This window comes from Haliaeetus albicilla, chromosome 27 (assembly GCF_947461875.1).
Source record: "Haliaeetus albicilla chromosome 27, bHalAlb1.1, whole genome shotgun sequence".
Lineage (NCBI taxonomy): Eukaryota > Metazoa > Chordata > Aves > Accipitriformes > Accipitridae > Haliaeetus > Haliaeetus albicilla.
In genome coordinates, this window is record NC_091509.1 from 5,146,953 (window position 1) to 5,167,231 (window position 20,279).

Consider the following 20,279-nt stretch of genomic DNA (forward strand, 5'->3'; position numbering starts at 1 on the left):
TTTTGAGCCAAAAGAAACATCAAAGGAGTATTTAAAACACAATAATAGTGTTGGTCAGGATGGAAGGATGGTTAGCCATTCTCTCATATCCATCCTCAATTATTGCAGATCAACCAGCCTATAGTAACTATTGTTGGTGGCTTCCACTGAAACACTATGCTGTATCAAGAGCTTGTGAACTACCTTATCACTAGCCTGGCTTCCACCTCATCTGTGACGAGCTAGAAATGGAAGCAATCAAATGAGGTGTACTATGCAGAGCTCATAGAACATAAGAAACAACAGGTAGAATTCTGGATAAAATGATTATGCATAATTATCACAAATAATTATTAATTTCTCTGTCTTTTAGGATGTTCAGTCATTAAGCAATAAAGTGAAATAGTAAATCAAGCATCTAATACTTCCAAAAGAAAGCTATAACATTCTACTGTCATGTACAGTTTGAATACAGACAGCAATTAGTTGCTCTAAGTTAATGCAAATTCTTGCTAATACCTATGAGCCATTGAATACAAAATAACAAAAAGTAGAAATAGACAACTTAAGATTGTTCTTATTTTTTTCTGGTGGCATATTCGCTGCCCACAACTCTCCTTCTGCTCCCCAGATTCCCTTTTTTAAGTGGCTGTGAAGGTTTTATACATCCTTTTTCCAGGCTACAGGGAAGCAACTTCCACCAAACATTTTTATTGTAATATAGGCATGAGTGTTTAACTTCAAATGCCTTTGCATTGCTGCTCCCTAAAAAAATCCGATACCAAGAGCAAGTTTCAGAAAAACACTTTTCTTCTAGAAAAGTGCATTTGAAACTAAAAAGTAATTTTCTTGCTACCTAACTCAGGAATCATCATACCCAGGGTAAAACATATTCATTTGTGGGTTTCCATCTTTAGGTCTAAGAATACTGAGGTGTTTTTTATTAATATGATTTTTGTACATTAGAGATATATTTAAGAATTTAAGCCTAATGGGAGTTGTTTAGATTGAATGTAGCCTAAAGAATCCATAGAAAAAAGTGCAGAAACAGACACATTAGCAGTCAATTTTCTCAAATATTTATTTCAAATGATGTCTTCATCAGTCTGTTAACCTGAAGGCACCGTAATTTTTTCTTCATTGATCTGTTTCTCCCAGTCTTCACTTCTAATATTTACCAACATTGTCCAGGACAAATGCTGATCATTTTGTTCATCTCGAAAGGAAAGAGAATGGAGATAGCTGACTTCAGAGATCAGAATACAACTATCTGATAAGAGATACTAAAAAAAAAAAACCCAACACTTAATGAGTTGATTTTTTTAAAGTAGTCTCACAGGAATAAATAGCGTCATCTTACCTCTGATCCTTTATGTCTTACTAGATAACCCTTGTACCAATCTAAAAGGAAGAAAGAGTGCACTTAGTATGACAGAAGATATGCATAAAAAAACATATAATAAAGTCATGGGTTTTGTTTCACATAAGAACTATCTAGCGTAGGATGTTTAAAAATTAATAGTTGCTCCAAAAATACATAGATGAAAGTAAAGTGAATATCAGGAAGCATATTTAGCATGACTTGCGCATTAGCAAGTATGATTATATGGTCTACTTTCAAGTCTTGCATAGTAAGTACAGATAACATTACAGAGAATTTAACACCCCCACACTCACATAAAAAGGGTAGGATAAGCTGGTTTGTAATGTAATATATAACACACACATATGTATCTCTCTCAGCCAAGATCACTCATGATACTGGATAGCCCATGAAGCTCTTCTGATTGTGTTCTAGGTGTAGTATTAATCCAATATAGTACATGGTTGTTACATATCCAACTTCCTTGAATGGAGGAGGAGTAAGCCATCTTTCTGTCATGAGGAATTACAGCTTTTGTACCCAGCTCGAATAATAAGCAGCTTCCTAGTGTAAAATTCAAGTTAGAACCTCAAGAAAATGAAAGGTTATTATGGGGCTTCTGCTCCATTCATAACTAGAAACCTCTTCTGAAGGAAAAGAGTGCAGTATTGCAGTAGTGGCAATTAAAATACTAATTCAGACTTTCTTCCATCTATGCCCCTGTTAAGTCACAATAAACTTCTACAAAGAACATAAAATGAAGAGTTCAGTCTTACTAAGCTACAGCAGAAGCCACGTCCACTACACACATGTTCCATCATGAAACATTACCTGCACAGCAACAGTATTCAACTCTGTTGAATTAATCTTCTATTTCACCCCAAAGAAAGCATTTTATGACTAAAAGCATATGTTTTTCTGAGTATAATTTAATGAACAGATGTTATCTTTCCTACCACCTTTTGTCTCTCTCCTTTTCTAACACAGCACAGGTTTTTCAGCCATGCAACCAAAGCATGAAAACAACAAAAACCCCAAACAATGCTGTAAGAAAGGCCATGTTAAAAGTTACAGGAGAATCACTGACCTCGAAGACAGACTCAGAACAGATTTTTTCAGGTTTTTCAGCACTGGGATTTTTTCCCAGTATCTTCTCAACAACAGAATTTCAACTTCTAAAACTGCACATAGTCTCCAATTTACAACCAAACACGTAAAATTATTTCATCCCATTGGCTGTGACTGCACGTGTATGTTCTGTGCATATATTTTGTGCATGCAAAATGAACTTAAACAGCATGTAAAATGAGTGCAGGAAAAGAACTGTTACTGTTGGTTAGTCTTCAGATGCAGCTGGCAGCATATTTTTAAGATATCTGATAAGAGATGAACTTCCTCACTTGCAAAACACGAAAGATTCCACTTCTTCATTGACAAGCATATTTTTATAAAGCAAGCTATGACATAGCATGTTAAGGGCAGAGGATTCAGAAAATACTTTTAAACAGGCATGACATCACATAGTATGGAATACCCCATTGGCCAGTTTGGGTCAGCTGTCCTGGCTGTGTCCCCTCCCAAGTTCTTGTGCCCCTCCAGCCTTCTTGCTGGCTGGGCGTGAAAAGCTGAAAAAACCTTGACTTAGTATAAACACTGCTTAGCAATAACTAAACACATCAGTGCGTTATTAACATTATTCTCATACTAAATCCAAAACATAACACTATACCAGCTACTAGAAAGAAAATTAACTCTATCCCAGCTGAAACCAGGACACAGCTTCAGATTCTTTGCAGCCTTATGACCACAACATATGAAGTGTCTTTCAACACTAAGCTGTCTCTATAACTGAATAATGCAGCAGCTGGCCTTTCTTTTTAACATAACTGCAGTTAATAAGATACAACTGACAGACAGTAGAAGTAGATTAAAGAACATAATTTTACAATACATTTTGCAAAGGTTGAAGCACTTCATAATTATTTTTTAAAAACTCTTACCTGGTCAAGAGCATCACTGCATATTGAAAGTAAATTACTATTACAATGACATTTACAGATAACTTACTTTTGAGGAAGTAATAATAATTGCACCCTTGTTGCTTTATGCTAATAAAAACTTAAGTAGCTCTGGCAGACTTGTAAGAGAATTCAGGCAGATTATGAAAGTACAGATCAAATCAATATGGAGGAATACACTATCACTACAATATTGACAATGAATTCAGCTTCACAAATGTACAAAATTCTATGTTTACTTATTCTTCTGCTGCTTGTATTTATTTTACGCTTATGCCAGTTGATCAGATATTGCCACATACGACTACATAAGTTTGGACCAGCATATTGACTACCTATTGTGCAGTATTTGACTTGGACTTCTGCTGTTTAGCACGTTGAGTAAGGTGGATGGTTTTCGGAGATGTGCTGACCTACAGACTGCTTTAACATACTAGATTTCTATCTTATACTATAGGATGACTAGTGTGCTGAATATCTCCTAGCAACAAATATTTAGGTTAGAGATAAAAAAGTACTCCATTAAAACTTCTATCAAATCTAACATAACTTCCATCAGGTATATTACAAGCTGGCATGAACTTCACAAGCTCTACATTCACCTTGATGACTTCCTCATTTGGTAATGGCTTCCCCAAAAAACCCACATGTACTGTAACATTTCTGATTTTGGCTCTCTAAAAATGAATAGGTTCTTCCTCAAAATAGAACACCACCACCAATATAAGTAAGAGCATTAGACAACTACTTACGTAACATGGGAAATCACTGTGAAGTAAAAGAATTAAGTTATTCACACACAGAAACCCATAGCCTGAAGGCGACTTACCTTCACAGAACTCCAAGATATGGACCACATCACCAATCTGTAGAGGTAGTTGTGGTATTCCTGTGCCTTTGAAATTGTATATAGCTGAAAAATTAAAGGACAAAAATACTGTTTTTCAATACAGCCATACACTACAGTTAAAATGAAAACCATACATGGTTATTAAGATTCTGATACTAGGATAAATACACTAGAATAAACAAACAGAACCATAATTCTATCAGGAAGCTTCATCTGTTACCATTACTTAATCTCTTTTCCTGTGAAAATGCGAAGGTGTTGAAATCGGCCAGTGCTGAAAACAAAAAAATCCAGCAAAGGCATGAAAACAAACTATTCATAACAAGTGTTCTGCACAGGATTTAAGAGCACCTGTTTAGATGCAGGTCTTCAGCATAAACATGTTCATTGTGCTGGAGAATTGTTAGTTTCCTGGTCTAAGAATTTAAGTGCATAGTTTACAGAAATTTATGGCAACACACTGGTGAGAAGGGGTACAGAGATGCATATGAAAATTGAATTTACTGAATTCTTTCCTGGGTTTAGATGCTTCATCTTAACACAAAACTGTGTTTTATATGGGAACAGTAGAAAGTTTCATTATTTTCTGTATTTAATCATTCTGAAAAGAACACAGGAGCAGCGGATTTTAAAAGTGTTCTACTCAGAAGCTTATCTGTATGTGGTTAAGAAACAGCTAAGTTTCGGAGAGAATTCAAGAAAATAAGTTTCTTTACTAGTTCTTACATTCTAGGGCTACAGGATGTGGGCTGCTATGGCAAGCATTTTTTTTTCTGTATATTTTTTCTTCATAAGGTTGGTTATAGACTTTTGCAATAACATTACAGAGTAGAAGTTATTATTGAATCTAGTATCACACAGGGAAACTGATTAAAATATGTAAGCCTGAAACCACAATTAAACTATACAAGTAGGAACAGTACACTAGCTACTAACCATGACCTCTGTTGTGCAGTAAAGTTATCAGTCAGCAGGATTTTCTTCCTTTTCTAATGACAGTGTCCGAATGCATCCACACAGAGCATCCAAACTTGCAGTATTTTGGACTAGGGGAAGACGGATCTAGAAAGCTGAACCTACCTTCAGGATACTCCTGCATTCCTTTTGCTCCCCCCTCCAGGCTTCTAAAGCAGGATATTAATTTCTGCTAGGCCAAAATGTATACTAATAACACATTTTACTTAAAATAATGTTTAAATTCTCAAATTAAATTGCCTTTTATGAAAATGCCTTAGGTAGGAATGGAGAAGTAAATAGATTGATCCTCTTCACATTTTCGAGCGTTCCATAAGTTGTGGGTTTTGTTTCTTTTGCCATCATTATAGTCATTATATTTCTGGAACAGAAACTAGAAGGAATTTCAGATTTAGTTAAGAGGCTTACTGGACCTAAAATAAGTTCTTTTGTTGACATGAAGAGGCCTTCCCACCAGTTCCTCTTCTGCAAGGCTTTAATCATTAAACATAAGGGAAGAGAATGAAAAAAAAGCCAAACAACCCCCCCCCCTTTGAAGTGGGGCTCTGCTTTGCAGATTCAGCCATTTATTCAAGAGAATCTTGAAGTTGCTTCCTCAGTGATCCTCAGAGAACTACCTTAGCTCAACAAAAAAATTGAATTTAAGTAGTAGATGTGTAGTTATGTTCTGACTGGCTTCATTAGTCTTGAAACAGATTTCAAGAAATGGAAATGGCAAATGACCCTCCTGAATTACAACATTTAAAGAGATGTGTCCACCAGAGTGTTTGGGGGGGTGGTGATGGGGGTATGTGTGCGCATGCTCTTAATGTTTTCCTGAAATGTCCATGCAGATTAAGGTTACTTCTGACTAGCATATACTTTACATTTCAAAATACGCACTGCTCTACTTAACAATTGTAACAGTCTCAAAATATAGATGCAAATTACTGAGTCATATATTCACACTGCATATTGGGTTTGCTCTCTTAAAAACTTCATTTGACAGCAGTTAATATATTGAAAAGTGCAGTAACAAACTGACAAAGGAAGTGGCTGTATCAGCTAAGACTTTTCTAAATGACTAAGTGGAAACTTAGTGAGAGAGATTTTACTGTAGAATTTGGATTGTTTGGTAGGATGAGTTTAACAAATTCCTTTACAAAGTTTTAAGCTATAGACCTATCTAGACATTTTATAAGACATTATCTCCCATATACCATTGTAACAAACTCTATAAACAACGTAATATTATTAGCTACATCCACATGTATTACCTACAGCACCAGAGAGCTCAACTATCACATCTGCTAATTTCTGAATTATTAACTGTGAATGAAAATTTTACTATTATATTCAATTATATCTTCTGTCAGCTGTAACTGATATCATTTCCCTTATGAACTGTGACCCTCTTATATTGTGAGTATCACCTCAGAGTTCAGCAGCTGAGAGGAGAGTTCCCTTCCCTCCACCTTCTATTGAGATCTTTGGGGTTGTGTGTGTGTGGTTTTGTGTGCACAAAAACATATTTCATTTATTTTGCTCTTAAAAAATAGTACACGAAAACCCTGTATGGACTTAAAGGTTTTTTGGTAGGATACTCACAACAGGTTGGTTTTGGGAGGTTTTGGGGTTGGGGGTGTGTGTGTGTGTGTGTGTGTTTGTTTAATAAACTCTATGGCCAGTAGAAATAAAGGCCCCTTCAAATCACTCTGAAGAACTTTCTACTACTCCACTCCCTGGCATCCTCTATCCCAGCCATAAATGTGAAAGGAGACAGTATCCTCAAGGTGCAGAAGGTGGCCTGCTTGAAGACCCCAGCATTCATTCTAAATCCTAGTAGCAATTACTGACCTCAGAATCAACTGATGTCATGGCAATAAGATTGGTGGGAGAGATTTGGACAGCATATGCCCTCCCCAGCAGCCAGCATCAGACTAGGGTGTTCCCATCAATAGCGTGTCTGTACACAGATGCTGTCAGATTCTCCCAGAATGGCACAGAGAATGCCCAGAACTCCAGCCTTAAGACAGTGTTCCTAGATATGGACTTTACAGTTCATTGAGAAAACAGTTAGTAAATTCCAGCCCCCAGATCAGCAAAGAATAAACCCTATCTTTTTAGAGCTCATCATAATCTCAGTGGTAATTTTATAGCAGGACACACACCACAGAAAACAACCAAACAAAAACCACCCCTTAGATTCCAGGTGTTTGTTTCAGTGCTTTCAGGAGATGAGCTGAAAGCCAGCACACCACAACAATATTGCTTCAGAAAGCAAGGTTAAGAAATACCAGGTCAAACTGCTAACATAAAAGATTTTCCAAACTGAACTCTGCTCAAGTACAAATGGGCTCTGAATTGTACCTCAGGAAGATGGAAGTGATTGCCATCATTCCCACGAAGCATGCCCAAAGAATCCTTTCTTGTTCAGCTAAACAATACATGCTGTAAAGACAGCTACTGTAAGAAGCTTCCGTGTCTAATTCTGCTATCGCTCTCACACATTCAGCCACCCAGAGTATAAGTGAAGACATCTACCAGTGTTCATCCCACTAGCAAAAAATCAGGACGAAGGCTGAAGAAAATTCCTATGTTTGTCATTTAATTCCTACGTTTCTGTTAAAGACAGAGCTGTCGGATAAGATAAGCACATTCCCCCCACTAGATACATACGTGTGTATGCTGTTGAATATATGCCTGTTTCATTAAGCCACATAGGTATGTATATGTTTTCCAAAGTAGAGTAATGAAAATCTGTAGAGGACATTTCTCTTGACATTCCACAACACAAAGTAAATTAAACAGTCACTCTTTGTTCAGAGTAGGATTTAAAATATAAATTCAAACAACCACAGATTGAGACAGAAGCATAGTTAACATTTTTTAATTTAAATTATATGTCCTCAATTTAGAAGATGACAAGTGTGTGTGTGTGTGGGGGGGGAATCATACTTTGTACCTCATTTGGGAACATTCACACACACAAAACACTCTAGAAAACTCACAGTAATCCAGGTAACAGAATCCCTTCCTCAAAGATAGATTTCCTCAGTATTCATGTACTTTAAAAACCCAAATTCTTGCTGTTCTCTATTAGACTGTAAACTAATGCAAGATGGGAATGGTGAGCAAGGAAGATCCCACAGACCTGCAATACTGAAGCCATTTATTATCCTAATCTTCCTACTTGTCTTTCCTGTCTGTTTTCCTTCATGTGAAGTCCCTGCCCTGTTCTTTATAACAAATACAAGCATTCCATTGTTTCATTTTTCAGATTCACCTTTTAGTAATAAGCCATGTTTCAAGTTGGTTTCCTTGGCTGCTTTCCACTCTTCCACTTAAACAGAATTTGCAAAAAATTTCCAAGGTATTGCTTTGCTAAACCAGCTCTTAATTTGACTTTACCATAATGAGGACTACCTGGAATTATTTCTATGTAATAACTCATGAAGCTTTTTGCATATTCAAACAATTTCTAAATAGCCTTAGCAAGAATCCTGTTCCATTTTATTTTTTAAATATTACAGCTCTATTTTTATGAGTAGTAATGTAAAAGCAGTACCTTCTTTCCTTACAGATCAATTTTTGGTGTTCAGTTATCATTTTCTTCTCACGAAAACAGGGTGAAATTTCTCAGCAAGGACACTGACAAACCTCATGTGAAAATATTATGCAGTCCTAAAAGGATTTCTTGACTTCTGGAAGGAAACCTATACAATTTGTGTTACAGTATTCTGAGTTAAGGATCTCCCCTTAAATCTCGCAGAGCAAGTGTGCTATAATGAACATGACATGGATGCAGATCTAGTGAATATTTCACATGTCAGGGACATGTACCAAAGCTCAAAGTTGGTTAGAGACTAATTTAATTTATTGCAAATCATACTCAGCAAAGGGTGACTCTTCAGTTCTCAGATAACAAACTGTTATCGCAGATAACAACTGAATACACGTTTCCTCACATGCTTAACCTTGGGGCCAGATGGAGGTTTTAGCTGACTTGAGCTACTTATTTTCCTTCTTAAACACAGTAAAGCCAATATAAGAACCAGGAAGTTCTAACATACCCAGCTAGTTATATGGAGATACCGTTTCTGACTCTACCTTTTCACAGAAAGTATTAGCATGGTCATTTTTCTTAGAAGTCTTTATGAAGAACAGAGTATTTAACTGTCCTTTCTTCTTTTTTTGTGAAACATTGTGGATAAAGAGATTCCTTTCCCAGTTTTGTCTTCATCTTACTTCAGTTTGCCTTCTGCTGTTGTTTCCCAAGCAGCTAAACCAGTCTGTTGGGTTCAGGGGCTGCATTTCATGAAGGAGGCAACCTACCCTGACCAAAGCTATGCCTCCTTTACAGCTCAAACTACAGATTTCACATAGATGTAACATAATTTTCAGAGATCTTCAGCAGATGAAGTCAGACAAGCCAGTCACAGCCCTTTGCATTCAGGCTGAGCACATGCTTTTCTAGTTTCAAAGAAGTCACCTAGTCGTCTCCTCCTCCCAGCTGGTGCTTCAAATTGACAAATACCCATTTTCAGATTTAGCAGTACAGGAGTAAATCTGACGCTTGAATTTAGCATGCCAACATAATATTTCGCCAGCTCATAACTTTTTTACAAACGTGATAGTCTCTTCAAGGTCTGAGCAGATTTCAAACGCTTTTCATCTTGCACATTACTAGGGTACTGTCATCCAAACCCACTAGCCTACTGTGACTTCTCTGACTTGTACCATCCATAGAAGTAGCACACATTTATGCTGAGAGCGCTTCAAGACTAAGAACAAGCTTCACATGTAAAATCAGGAATATAGTTTCTAAGCACAAAGCTGAATATCAGCTCTCTGGAGTACCCTATTAAGTAAAAAACAAAAGTGGGCACATAACCTGCATTCTAGCATAACAAAGAATCCTAGCTAGGATTCCATGGTCTTACAAATCTATTCAGCACACTGCTGCTCATCCAAAGGTTGGGCCAAACACTCTCAAGCTGAAACTCTGCTCATCAGTGGAAACTGAAGACTTCAGGCATGATTCTAACAAAAGGCTTAGGAAATCAACATAAGAATCATTCATCAGAGACTTGAAAACAAAGATTTCTGAAAACATAGAAAACAAAATAGCCCTATATGGTCAAAAAAGGTTCCAGTCTATATTATTCCAAAACCTTGTCAACTTACACAGACTTTATGTCTCAATAGACTCAGTTTGCCCATATTTCTTGATTTTCCTGAAACACACGAGGCATGCTTACAACAGACCTTAAATTCAAAAAGCACTTTATTTATGACTATATTTGTCAATGCCCCATGTTCCAGGCCTCATTACTCCATGAGTTTTCTGTAGTTAAAATTTAGCAATTACACTATTTTTCCTCCCATTTTTCAGAGCATAAATTTATTTATTTTCCTAAAACCTCTTTGAACACCCTTCCAAAACTAAATCTTTAGTGTGACTAATTTCCTGATTCCCCCCCCCCCCCCCCCCCCCCTTTTGGGCAAGCGTATACAGGACAAGACAACTGGGTGTACTGGTTTCAGCTGGGATAGAGTTAATTGTCTTCCTAGTAGCTGGTACAGTGCTATGTTTTGGGTTCACTATGTGAGGAATGTTGATAACACTGATGTTTTCAGTCCTTGCTAAGTAGTGTTTAGACTAAAGTCAAGGATTTTTCAGCTTCTCGTGCCCAGCCAGCAAGAAAGCTGGAGGGGCACAAGAAGCTGGCATAGGACACAGCCAGGGCACCTGACCCAAACTGGCCAAAGGGATATTCCATACCATGTGACGTCATATCTTGTATATAAACTGGGGGGAGTGGGGGCGGGGGGAATCACTGCTCGGGGACTAACTGGGTGTTGATCGGCGGGTGGTGAACAATTGTACTGTGCATCATTTGTACATTCCAATCCTTTTATTATTGCTATTATCATTTTATTAGTGTTATCATTATCATTATTAGTTTCTTCTTTTCTGTTCTATTAAACCATTCTTATCTCAACCCACGAGTTTTACTTCTTTTCCTAATTTTCTCCCCCATCCCACTGGGTGGGGGGGGAGTGAGTGGGCGGCTGTGTGGTGCTTATTTGCTGGCTGGGGTTAAACCATGACACTGGGGGGGGTGGTATCTGTGTGTTTGGAGCTTGTTTTGGTTTGGTTTTTTGAATTATTCTAGGTGAAAGATTCTTCCACTATTTTTACCAACTTATATAATGAAAGAACAAACACATTTAGTTTCCAAGATAAAGGAAAATAAAACAGACTGTGAGCCAACAGCTTGGCTAAGAAAAGGAACTCCTGCATATAAGCTATAGCTTATTGAATTTGTAGTTATCTATTAACTTAAAGTAACTATGCAAAAGCAGAAATGGAATGCTCCCTACTGAAGATGACCTACAATAAAAAGTTACCTATATGAATACTTATACAACTAGTATTCTATTATTGCCGGAAAGTCTGTTTGCTTATTGTTCTCATTGTCGCTATTCTGCTTTGCAACAGATTAAGCGACAGACATTGCTACAATTGTGATTTTTTTATATACAAGTATAAAAAGTCTTATAATACAGTGTTTAACAGAAAAACCTTCTTTTAACCCAGGAGACGGACTTACTTGGGGTGAGCAGAGAAACAGCAAGTGGTAGTACTATTACCACACATGATGACACAGCTTGCACAGATTCTTTTTTATATCAGTCACATATGTGCTCGTAGCCTAGAACAGCAGGGCAGCAAGCACAGGGTAAAGGAAATAGCACCAGATCTGCAGTGTCAGTTCTTCCCAGTGACCTTCTCTAGATTTTAAATTATGATATTCTGTTTTGGACTTCCCATTGGAAACTACAATCATACCTACATTTCTTCAAGGAACAGTTCAATATGCATGGAGGACATCTAAAACAATTTGTAGAGCAGTGCAATAATCAGTTATGGCTGTGGTAACTACAGTAGAGGGAATTTATATCTAAAGTACATGTGACAACGTTAAAGAGCTACTGTTATTTTCCAGCTTTGAAATGCTTTATGTCATGGATTCTTTAAGATCCGATATCTGCCAGCTACAAATTTAAAAAACTAAATATATTTAACCTTAAGCCTCACAGCCATGAAACTTAAGGAATTATTTCTATAAACAGTAGGCCTAATCTCATTTGGCCCATTATTAGTGCTACACAGGCAAGGTTGTACAGTCTTTGTTCTTGAGCAAGTTACTTTGTGGCTAACCAGCTTTCAGCTTTACCTTTTTTTTAATGCAAAGGAAAAGGTATCATCTTTGAGAATTATCAGAGTGTAAAGCAGAAGTCTATCTGCTGCTTCACAAACTGGATATATCACTTCCTTTACCTATTTAAAGGAAATTTATCAAAGCTTTGATAAATTTGTTGTCTGCTTTTAAACACTAGCAAAGATCCTTGAAGATACAGATAATGAATTGCACCTTTTCCTATTTGGTGATCTTGGTAATCCCTTCTCATTATTCATGCTTTCTGCAGAATTCTTTTAGTCAAACAGTGGCTGTTTGCTTCTTTGAGCTAATCTCAACAGTAGGTCAAGTGCTACCTAGCTGCTTCTTAATTTGCATCAGGAAATGAATTTTGAAAACTTGCATATTAAAAAAGAGTTTTATTTGGTCCTCATCTTCACTATTCCTGACACAAAACTGCTACTGATGTCCTAAATGCTTGTATGACAGCAAATTTCTGACCCCTAATCCAGGAGTTACAGGTCACGGTGTTGGTACCTGGAAAATTCCCAAGTCTCAGGACTCCTCATTCACATGATACAACAGATTGCAGAGTATTTAGTGAAGTGACTAACATCAATAATCAAAATGTGTCTTTGGCACATGAACAGTTGTAACAATCAGACTTCTTATGCTATTAGACCTTTTTAAAGAATTCCAATCTGTTGTAAACCCAAATAACCAGACTGAAGGAGACAACAGTCTTGGGGATATAGGTGAGAGAAGGAGAAGCAATATTTCTATCCGACCACATTTCAGCAAGCAGTACCTGTACCTAGTAGTGATTGCACTGATATTGCCCTACGAGCTATACATAGTACATACACACCCTAAAATCAGAGTGCCATAGTTGTTAGAGCTGATATTTCAAGAGCAAGAGCACTAGTCCACTGCCAGATCAAATAAAACCCAGTCCTTCTGAGTTTTTAAAAATTGAATTTGTGTTGTCTCTATGGCAGTTTATACTTAACAGTATTAAAATAGTGCCATTAAATGTTATTTTCTATTATTTGCTTTCTTTTTATGTGCTAAAAGTATTAATAAGTGATTCAGTTAAAAGCTTACTATTTTGAAATAAATATTCTTAGATCAGAGATAGAAAGGACTACTGCTATACAAAATCACATACTCTGAATTTCGTATTTTAAGTCAAATAGTGCAGTGAATTGTTCAATCAAAATGCATTGTAGTCTTCATGAAAACAAACTTCACTGGATTAGCATTAGTTTATGAAGTAATATGTTTCACAAGTTTGTTTTTATTATGTGTGGCTTGCTGTACCTTTCAAATACCATAGAGACTGCTATATCATATTAGCTTTTTGTATACTTGGTTCTCATATTGGCTATGAAGTTACAAACAGGCAAAACTTCACTACGAACAAAACATGGCAGGCTGACTGTTGAACAAGTGACAGACCATAACTGAGGGCCTTTTCAGGGGACATGCACTGGTCAAACCCAGTAGGTTGGTCTACTGCAGGGGTATGTGCAAAAAATCACTAGCCTGTATCACACTTAACATCAAGTCAGGTTACATGGCCCCCATCTTAAAAATTATAGCGCAAGAAGAGCAAGCCTTTTTTTGTAATTACATGAAACTCACCCTGACCCAAAATGCTCCTTGTAAAAAGCTGCTACAAGTGAACCTTGTTTTATATTATTCCTGTGAATAATAGATTAGTATCGAGTACTTTTATCTATATGCAAGATAACTTCCATCACCGGTACAGGGATACAGAGACCACATCCAACAATCCTGGCATATTCTCCCAAATCAACAGCTTTCAGAAAAACAAGTGCAAAATTTAAGTACTTTCTACTATTTTGTAAAACTCAAACAGAAAATATTTACACCCTTTATTTTGTAATATAAACTGCCAGCAGAACAGGCTACTTCCATTTCACAATTCTGCCACTGCTGCACGTGGAAGTTGAACAGGAAGACATTCTTTCCCTCTTATTAATTCCTTGATGATTCATTTTACTTCATGAAGCCAGTTGGGTGGAGTTTTTTGTTTTTAATGCATATCACAAAATATTATGACCTTCTTAAAATAAAAGAAGTCTTTTAGAAGAATTTGGGGATTCCAGATTAATAACTATGCACTAGTAGGTAAAATAAAATATAAGAAGTAAAAGATTAACTGTCTTCTGCACTCAGAACCTGCAGTTAACTTCAGCAGAACATTTCTTTCAAGTGCTTCAGCTTTGATTCCTAATTTTAAAGCTTGCTTTTTTTTTTAAACAGCAGTTCAGTCCTTCATGTAAGTTAACGTAATTCATTTTAAGATACATTGATGTTGGAAGACAACTTTCCTTCCAAAAAGCATTACTTACCAACTCACATACAGGTTCTTCTGTAACACCAACCTCAACTGACAGTCTCTCAAGAAGCAACTGAAGGATTCCCCTTCCCCTACATTTGTTCCTCATAACTTCTATCTGCTACTTATTACACAACATGCTACTTATTCAATCTGTTTCTAAAATATCGAGGTGGGAAAAACTGCATCTGCATTACTGTGGGAGTTCAAGATTTTTAGAGGGGGGTGTGCGTGTGGTGGGGTGGAAAGGTTATATCTCCCAAGCTGACACTCATGTACTTCTTGTCATTCTGTCTGAAAGATTAAAAATTCGTATGAAATTGATCATTTCAATTAAGCCACTGTGGTAAAGTGGAGGGTGTTAACTCATCACACCAGAGAAAACACCTGCCCACATCCTGTTCAGAAGTTATGAAGACAAAACTCAAATGGCAGTTTAGTAAGTTACATACCCACACCACTCTTGTCCGTCTTGTGCCATCTCGCCATCATACATGAATCCGTGAGGCTCTGAGGGATGCCCACCACCAAGGAAACCAGGATTTATAGGACGCAGACTTCAAGATGCGTAACAAAGGCACTGGAAGCAAGATCCGTCTCCCAGCTGCTGTCACCGAGGGCTGGCGGGCAGGCTGAGGCAGCTGCGAGGGTTCTGTGAGATTTGCTGCTATTCTAAGCTTCCTTCCTCTTTTCTCAACTCAAGATATTGTACCCCAGTGTCATGGGGGAGGGGAATCCCAAACTGGGTGTTTCTGTTGCGTGACACTGGCTGTAACACATAAGCAGGCAAAAAGGAGCAAAACCACCCCGGTCCTGTCCCACACCACCCCTAAACTTAAGATCTAAGCTGGAAGGCTACCGTGCGCAAAGCCCAGCTACAGTAACAATCTCTGAACGGTCGGTAGTTCCGTTCTGAAGCTTCAAGGGGGCCTTATTTCTTCAGTGACGCCAAAACCAGTTTTTAAAGATTTGACTCCACAAGACACTACATCTTAAAAACTACTTTCTCCTAACCTGTCCTGGAATGGGGATTTGTTTTTTATAATAGACCATCCTTCACGTAAAAGAAACGAAGACAAAGCCACAACATTTCAAACCGCACCCATTCCTTTTTATTTCTGTTATTTTACCTTTGGAGGAAAAAGTAAGAGAGTTTCTCTTTATCCTCTAAACCAAGTAGCACTTTCTTAAAGACTTCTTGTCAAGACAAAACTTCAAAAAGCAATTTATTGTACATTTACAGCCTTTACTTTCACACAGGCTGCTGTGTGAGCTAGCTTACCTAACGACATTTTTGATGTGCAAAGATCAAGCCAAGTTGTTTGTAATTTGGATTAAGGACAACATACCGAATTGAAGACAAGTATGTCACCTTCAATCGTGTTCTTTACTTAAGTTTGGAATTAAAAAAACCCAAACAAAATGCTGTAAAAGATTTACTGTTTCTTGGTTTTATCTCCTGTTAAGTACAATAAATTCCTATGACAAACCTGTCCTCTGGATATTACATTGCAACTTAGCCATCGCTGTTTATCAAAACTGTTTAACAGTGCTGTGCTACATCTGTCAGGATATTTTTGATAACACGACATGTCAGTTCCTGATTTTAAGCAGCAATTGTGAGAAGCACAGACTACCACTCTGTCTCGTTGCACATGGAATTGATACCTGTTTCTGGAGGAAAACCACCTTAAATTTTACCACAGATTTGCTTGAATTGCCCTAGTGTTAACTATGTCTACATACTAGCTTAGCAAAAGGATTTAGCTAGTTATTTCCCCCCCAAAATAACATTGAAATTCACGTTGTTTAATAAAGTGAGCTAGATTCTGAGCAACTCAGATTGTCTGTAGACAGAGATAATCAGCTTCATTTACGAGTCCTAAATCTTTCTTTTCCATGGAACATCCAATTTATATTTGCTTATCTATCAAAAAAAGTTTGAGGCTGAACCATTTCATCTTTTAGTTTACTACATATTTTGAGTAATGACTTCCTAACTGGTGATAACTATCTTCCTTACTCCTCTGAATCCTCCCTACTGCAGCAAATGACCCCTTCCCATATACTATTTGGCCTAGAGATCACGACTTGCATTTATTTTCTTGTTCTACACTGCTCTTCCTCATTGTATTTCCCTGTAATCCAAAAGTCCTGAGGAAAATTGTTCCTTTCTAGCACTCATTTAAAAACATGCTTTGCCATGTAGGTCTAATAAATCTAATTAATACAATACTACTATATTTTGAAAATAAGTGATCCAAAGAAATGATAATACGGAAATTTCACCTCCAAACTGGGATCCAGTTTGCAATACTTTTCTGATGCCCTGAATCTCTTCCATCGCAGAGATTTGATTCTGCAAAGAGTACAAGACATCCAAATACTACCACACATTTGGACGCAGCCGTGTCCCCACCTCAGCGCTCGTGCCCTCCTTTTTACCCTCCTAACTCACCACAAATGCTCTGACTTGAGAGCCCAAGCTTCTGAAGTCATTACTGCTTCCTACCTGCCACCCCCTCCCCCACACATTGCACACATCTGCTGCCGCTTCCTCCTGTCACACTTTCTTGATGATGCTTTTGCAACTCATTAGCTACTAGCACCTACTACAAGTTTCCCTTAAGTTTCCTAAGACAATCTCCTCTTCTGTGTCTGAACAAGTCCTAGCTATAACTTCTAACAAATGGATTGAGCAACAAAGTCTTTCTTCAGCTTTAAGAGGAAAATATACCCAGGCCATAAAGCATGCGTGGTAACCCTAAAATCCTATGTTTCTACAGCAGAGGACAAACCCCAACACGAGTCTAGAGAATTAAGACAGATAATAGTTATGCCCTTTATCAGTGGAGGTTTTTATTCCAAGTTGGTTTATTTGTGTAATTACCATTCCACATGACTGTTCCACAGAAAATAGTGGACAGATAATCATGTCACCCTCACATACCTTAGAATCTTTTCCATAAGTCTTCTTCCAGGCAGAAGGTCTTAACAGGCAAGTAGAAAATTCCTTCCTTCCCCCAAAGATAAAAATCTTCCTGCCTAGCAAATTCACAGGTAGAACTTACCTTTTGGGGGGCAGGCAGGCAGAAGGGAGAGAATTCTTGCTTCCTTTAATACCGCTATCAATTCCAGAAAACACTATCTTGTAAAATGCTACCTAATTATAAATTTTTAGTTATACTAACTTCCATTATACAGAAGAATTTAAGCAGAAGAGTCACATTTAACTGGCTCTAAATTCCATTATGCTCCAAAATCTGTGAGCACAGTTACAGGAAAGCAACTGATGCAACAGAAGGAGAAAAGAAAATACAGAAAGTATTTATTACCAGTCTTATGAGGAGCAGCTGAGGGAACTGGGGTTGTTTAGTCTGGAGAAAAGGAGGCTGAGGGGAGACCTTATCGCTCCCTACAACTGCCTGAAAGGAGGTTGTAGCAAGGTGGGTGCTGGTCTCTTCTGTCAGGTGGCTGGAGATAGGACAAGAGAAAATGGCCTCAGGTTGTAGCAGGGCAGGTTTAGGTTGGATATTAGGAAAAATTTCTTTACTGAGAGGGTTGTCAGGCATTGGAACAGGCTGCCCAGGGAAGCGGTTGAGTCACCACCCCTGAAGGTATTCAAAAAGCACGTAGACAAGGCACTTCAGGACATGGTTTAGGGAGCATGGTTGATGGTTAGACTCAATGATCTTGAAGGTCTTCTCCAACCTAAATGATTCTATGATTCTATTTTCATGCACTTAAGGTACTGTCCTTTAAGTATCTTATGGCACAACAGAAGCGTCAATTCCAGACATCTTCCCACACCTGCTAGTTGTAATTCTGCAAAAGACTTGTAAGCATACATGTATTATTTAAGATGATAAAGACTACATGCTCTAAATAAACTACAGCAGTACAGGTAAAGCAGTAGTTTTTGGGGTAGATAACCCTAATCAGTTTTACTAATTTATTGAAATAACATTCTAGTTTTGTTTGTAGCATTAAGAAGTTATTTCAATTTAAAAAAAAACCTAGAAATTTCATATGCCAAGTAGCTCAATGGAAATAATTAACTGTCTTCGTAGACAATCTACAGTTCAGTACTCCCATTTAAAGTACCTGCATCCCATGTCAAATTACTGAAGGTTTTCCTTTAATTAAAACAATTACATACTGTAGTTGTTTTATGCTATTTGCATCTCAGTGCACAGTGACAGTAAACAAAGCTAACTTTAACCATCTGCAATAAAAAAAGGTTTTCTTCTAACATTTCGTAGCATGATTTCTCCAATGTAGTTTTAAGTTCACATGCGCAGTCAAAATCAAGAAGAATAAGAACTATTTCATGGATATGTGTTAGCTTCCTGTACTATCATGGGGTATCTTAAAACTTACCAAGAAATAAGACAGTCTCAGTTTATGTAGACTTAATTAATAAGAGACTGAAGGATTTGGATAGAGACTAATTTCTTACATTGATGAAGGGATACAATCAGATTCTGTGAGACATGGATTTATGATTATTTTGTTCAACTATAGCAGTAACAGCCACTAGGCTGTGCTTAAATTTAACTATATACAAGTGGACCGATAACAAGTTCAAATCACACTGGAAAGCAACAAGCCACATCTGCTCACTTAAGTTTACCACATCTTTAGTCACTTCTGTTGTCACTCAAAACGTTACAGTTCAGTATTTGAGATGAGTGACTGACAAGCTAAAGCCACTCACATGTAAGTCACAGTTAACAAAAGTCTAGGCACCATTTCTGAACTGGCACAACTGTAAACAAACATATCCAAACACTTGGACAAATACATTCAACAGATTCATAAAGGCACACAGTTAGCAATTTCTCCAAAAGCTACCTACAAAATTTTATGCAAGAGATTGTCTTCCCCCCTCACTGTAGACCTTTAACAAACACCATTACATTCCTACAAAAGATGACTTAAGACACTGTATTCGTAGGTGATGTACAAATGTACCTTACAAGTGTGGTGGTGGTGGTGGTGGTGGGAAAATTACAGCCAGCATCACTACTACAGTGTAAGCTACCAAATGAAACGGTGATTTCACCAAAGCGAGAATACAACAAATAAAAAATTCTTTATGTAGCATGTTTACTTTTACTGTCTTTTGGCACTGACTAGCAGTATCTGACATGAGCTTGAAGCTGCATCTGTTTAAATACAGAGGCATGTTAGGAGTCTTGGATTCCAAAGTACCAGTGGAAGTTAACATACAGCAGATCAAGCCATCAAATCTGAAACCCACTGAGTTGTAAGATTCTTCCTCAATATATTTTTTTCATAATGGATTTAAAAGGAGAATTCTTAAAGAGCTTTCATCTTAACTACTGAGCCTTACTTAGAAAGTGGCTAACCCATTCACTAGAGGGAGCTAAACTGTAATAATGAGTCAAATGAAGTAATCTTAAACTTCAATACAAATGCTGAAAGAAAAAAAAAAAATCAATGGAACTAGCTTGTGTTCTCAGAATTATTCTGCAATAAGTGTCATCAGAAAGTCACAGTAAGTTAAGATTTTTCTCCT

General features: G+C 37.4%; 1 protein-coding gene across 1 annotated transcript in view; it reads right to left on the minus strand.

Annotated features, from left to right (window-relative positions):
- Nucleotides 1–15,482, minus strand: part of DOCK2 (dedicator of cytokinesis 2) — a 213,235-nt gene extending 197,753 nt beyond the window's left edge. Inside the window, exons 1-3 of the mRNA XM_069772259.1 lie at nucleotides 15,190–15,482; nucleotides 4,190–4,273; nucleotides 1,340–1,380 (exon numbers count right to left, since the gene is read on the minus strand). Of these exons, the coding sequence (XP_069628360.1) occupies nucleotides 1,340–1,380; nucleotides 4,190–4,273; nucleotides 15,190–15,229 (165 nt within the window). The 5' untranslated portion in view covers nucleotides 15,230–15,482. The remainder of the gene's footprint in view (nucleotides 1–1,339; nucleotides 1,381–4,189; nucleotides 4,274–15,189) is intronic.
- Nucleotides 15,483–20,279: the final 4,797 nt, after the last annotated feature.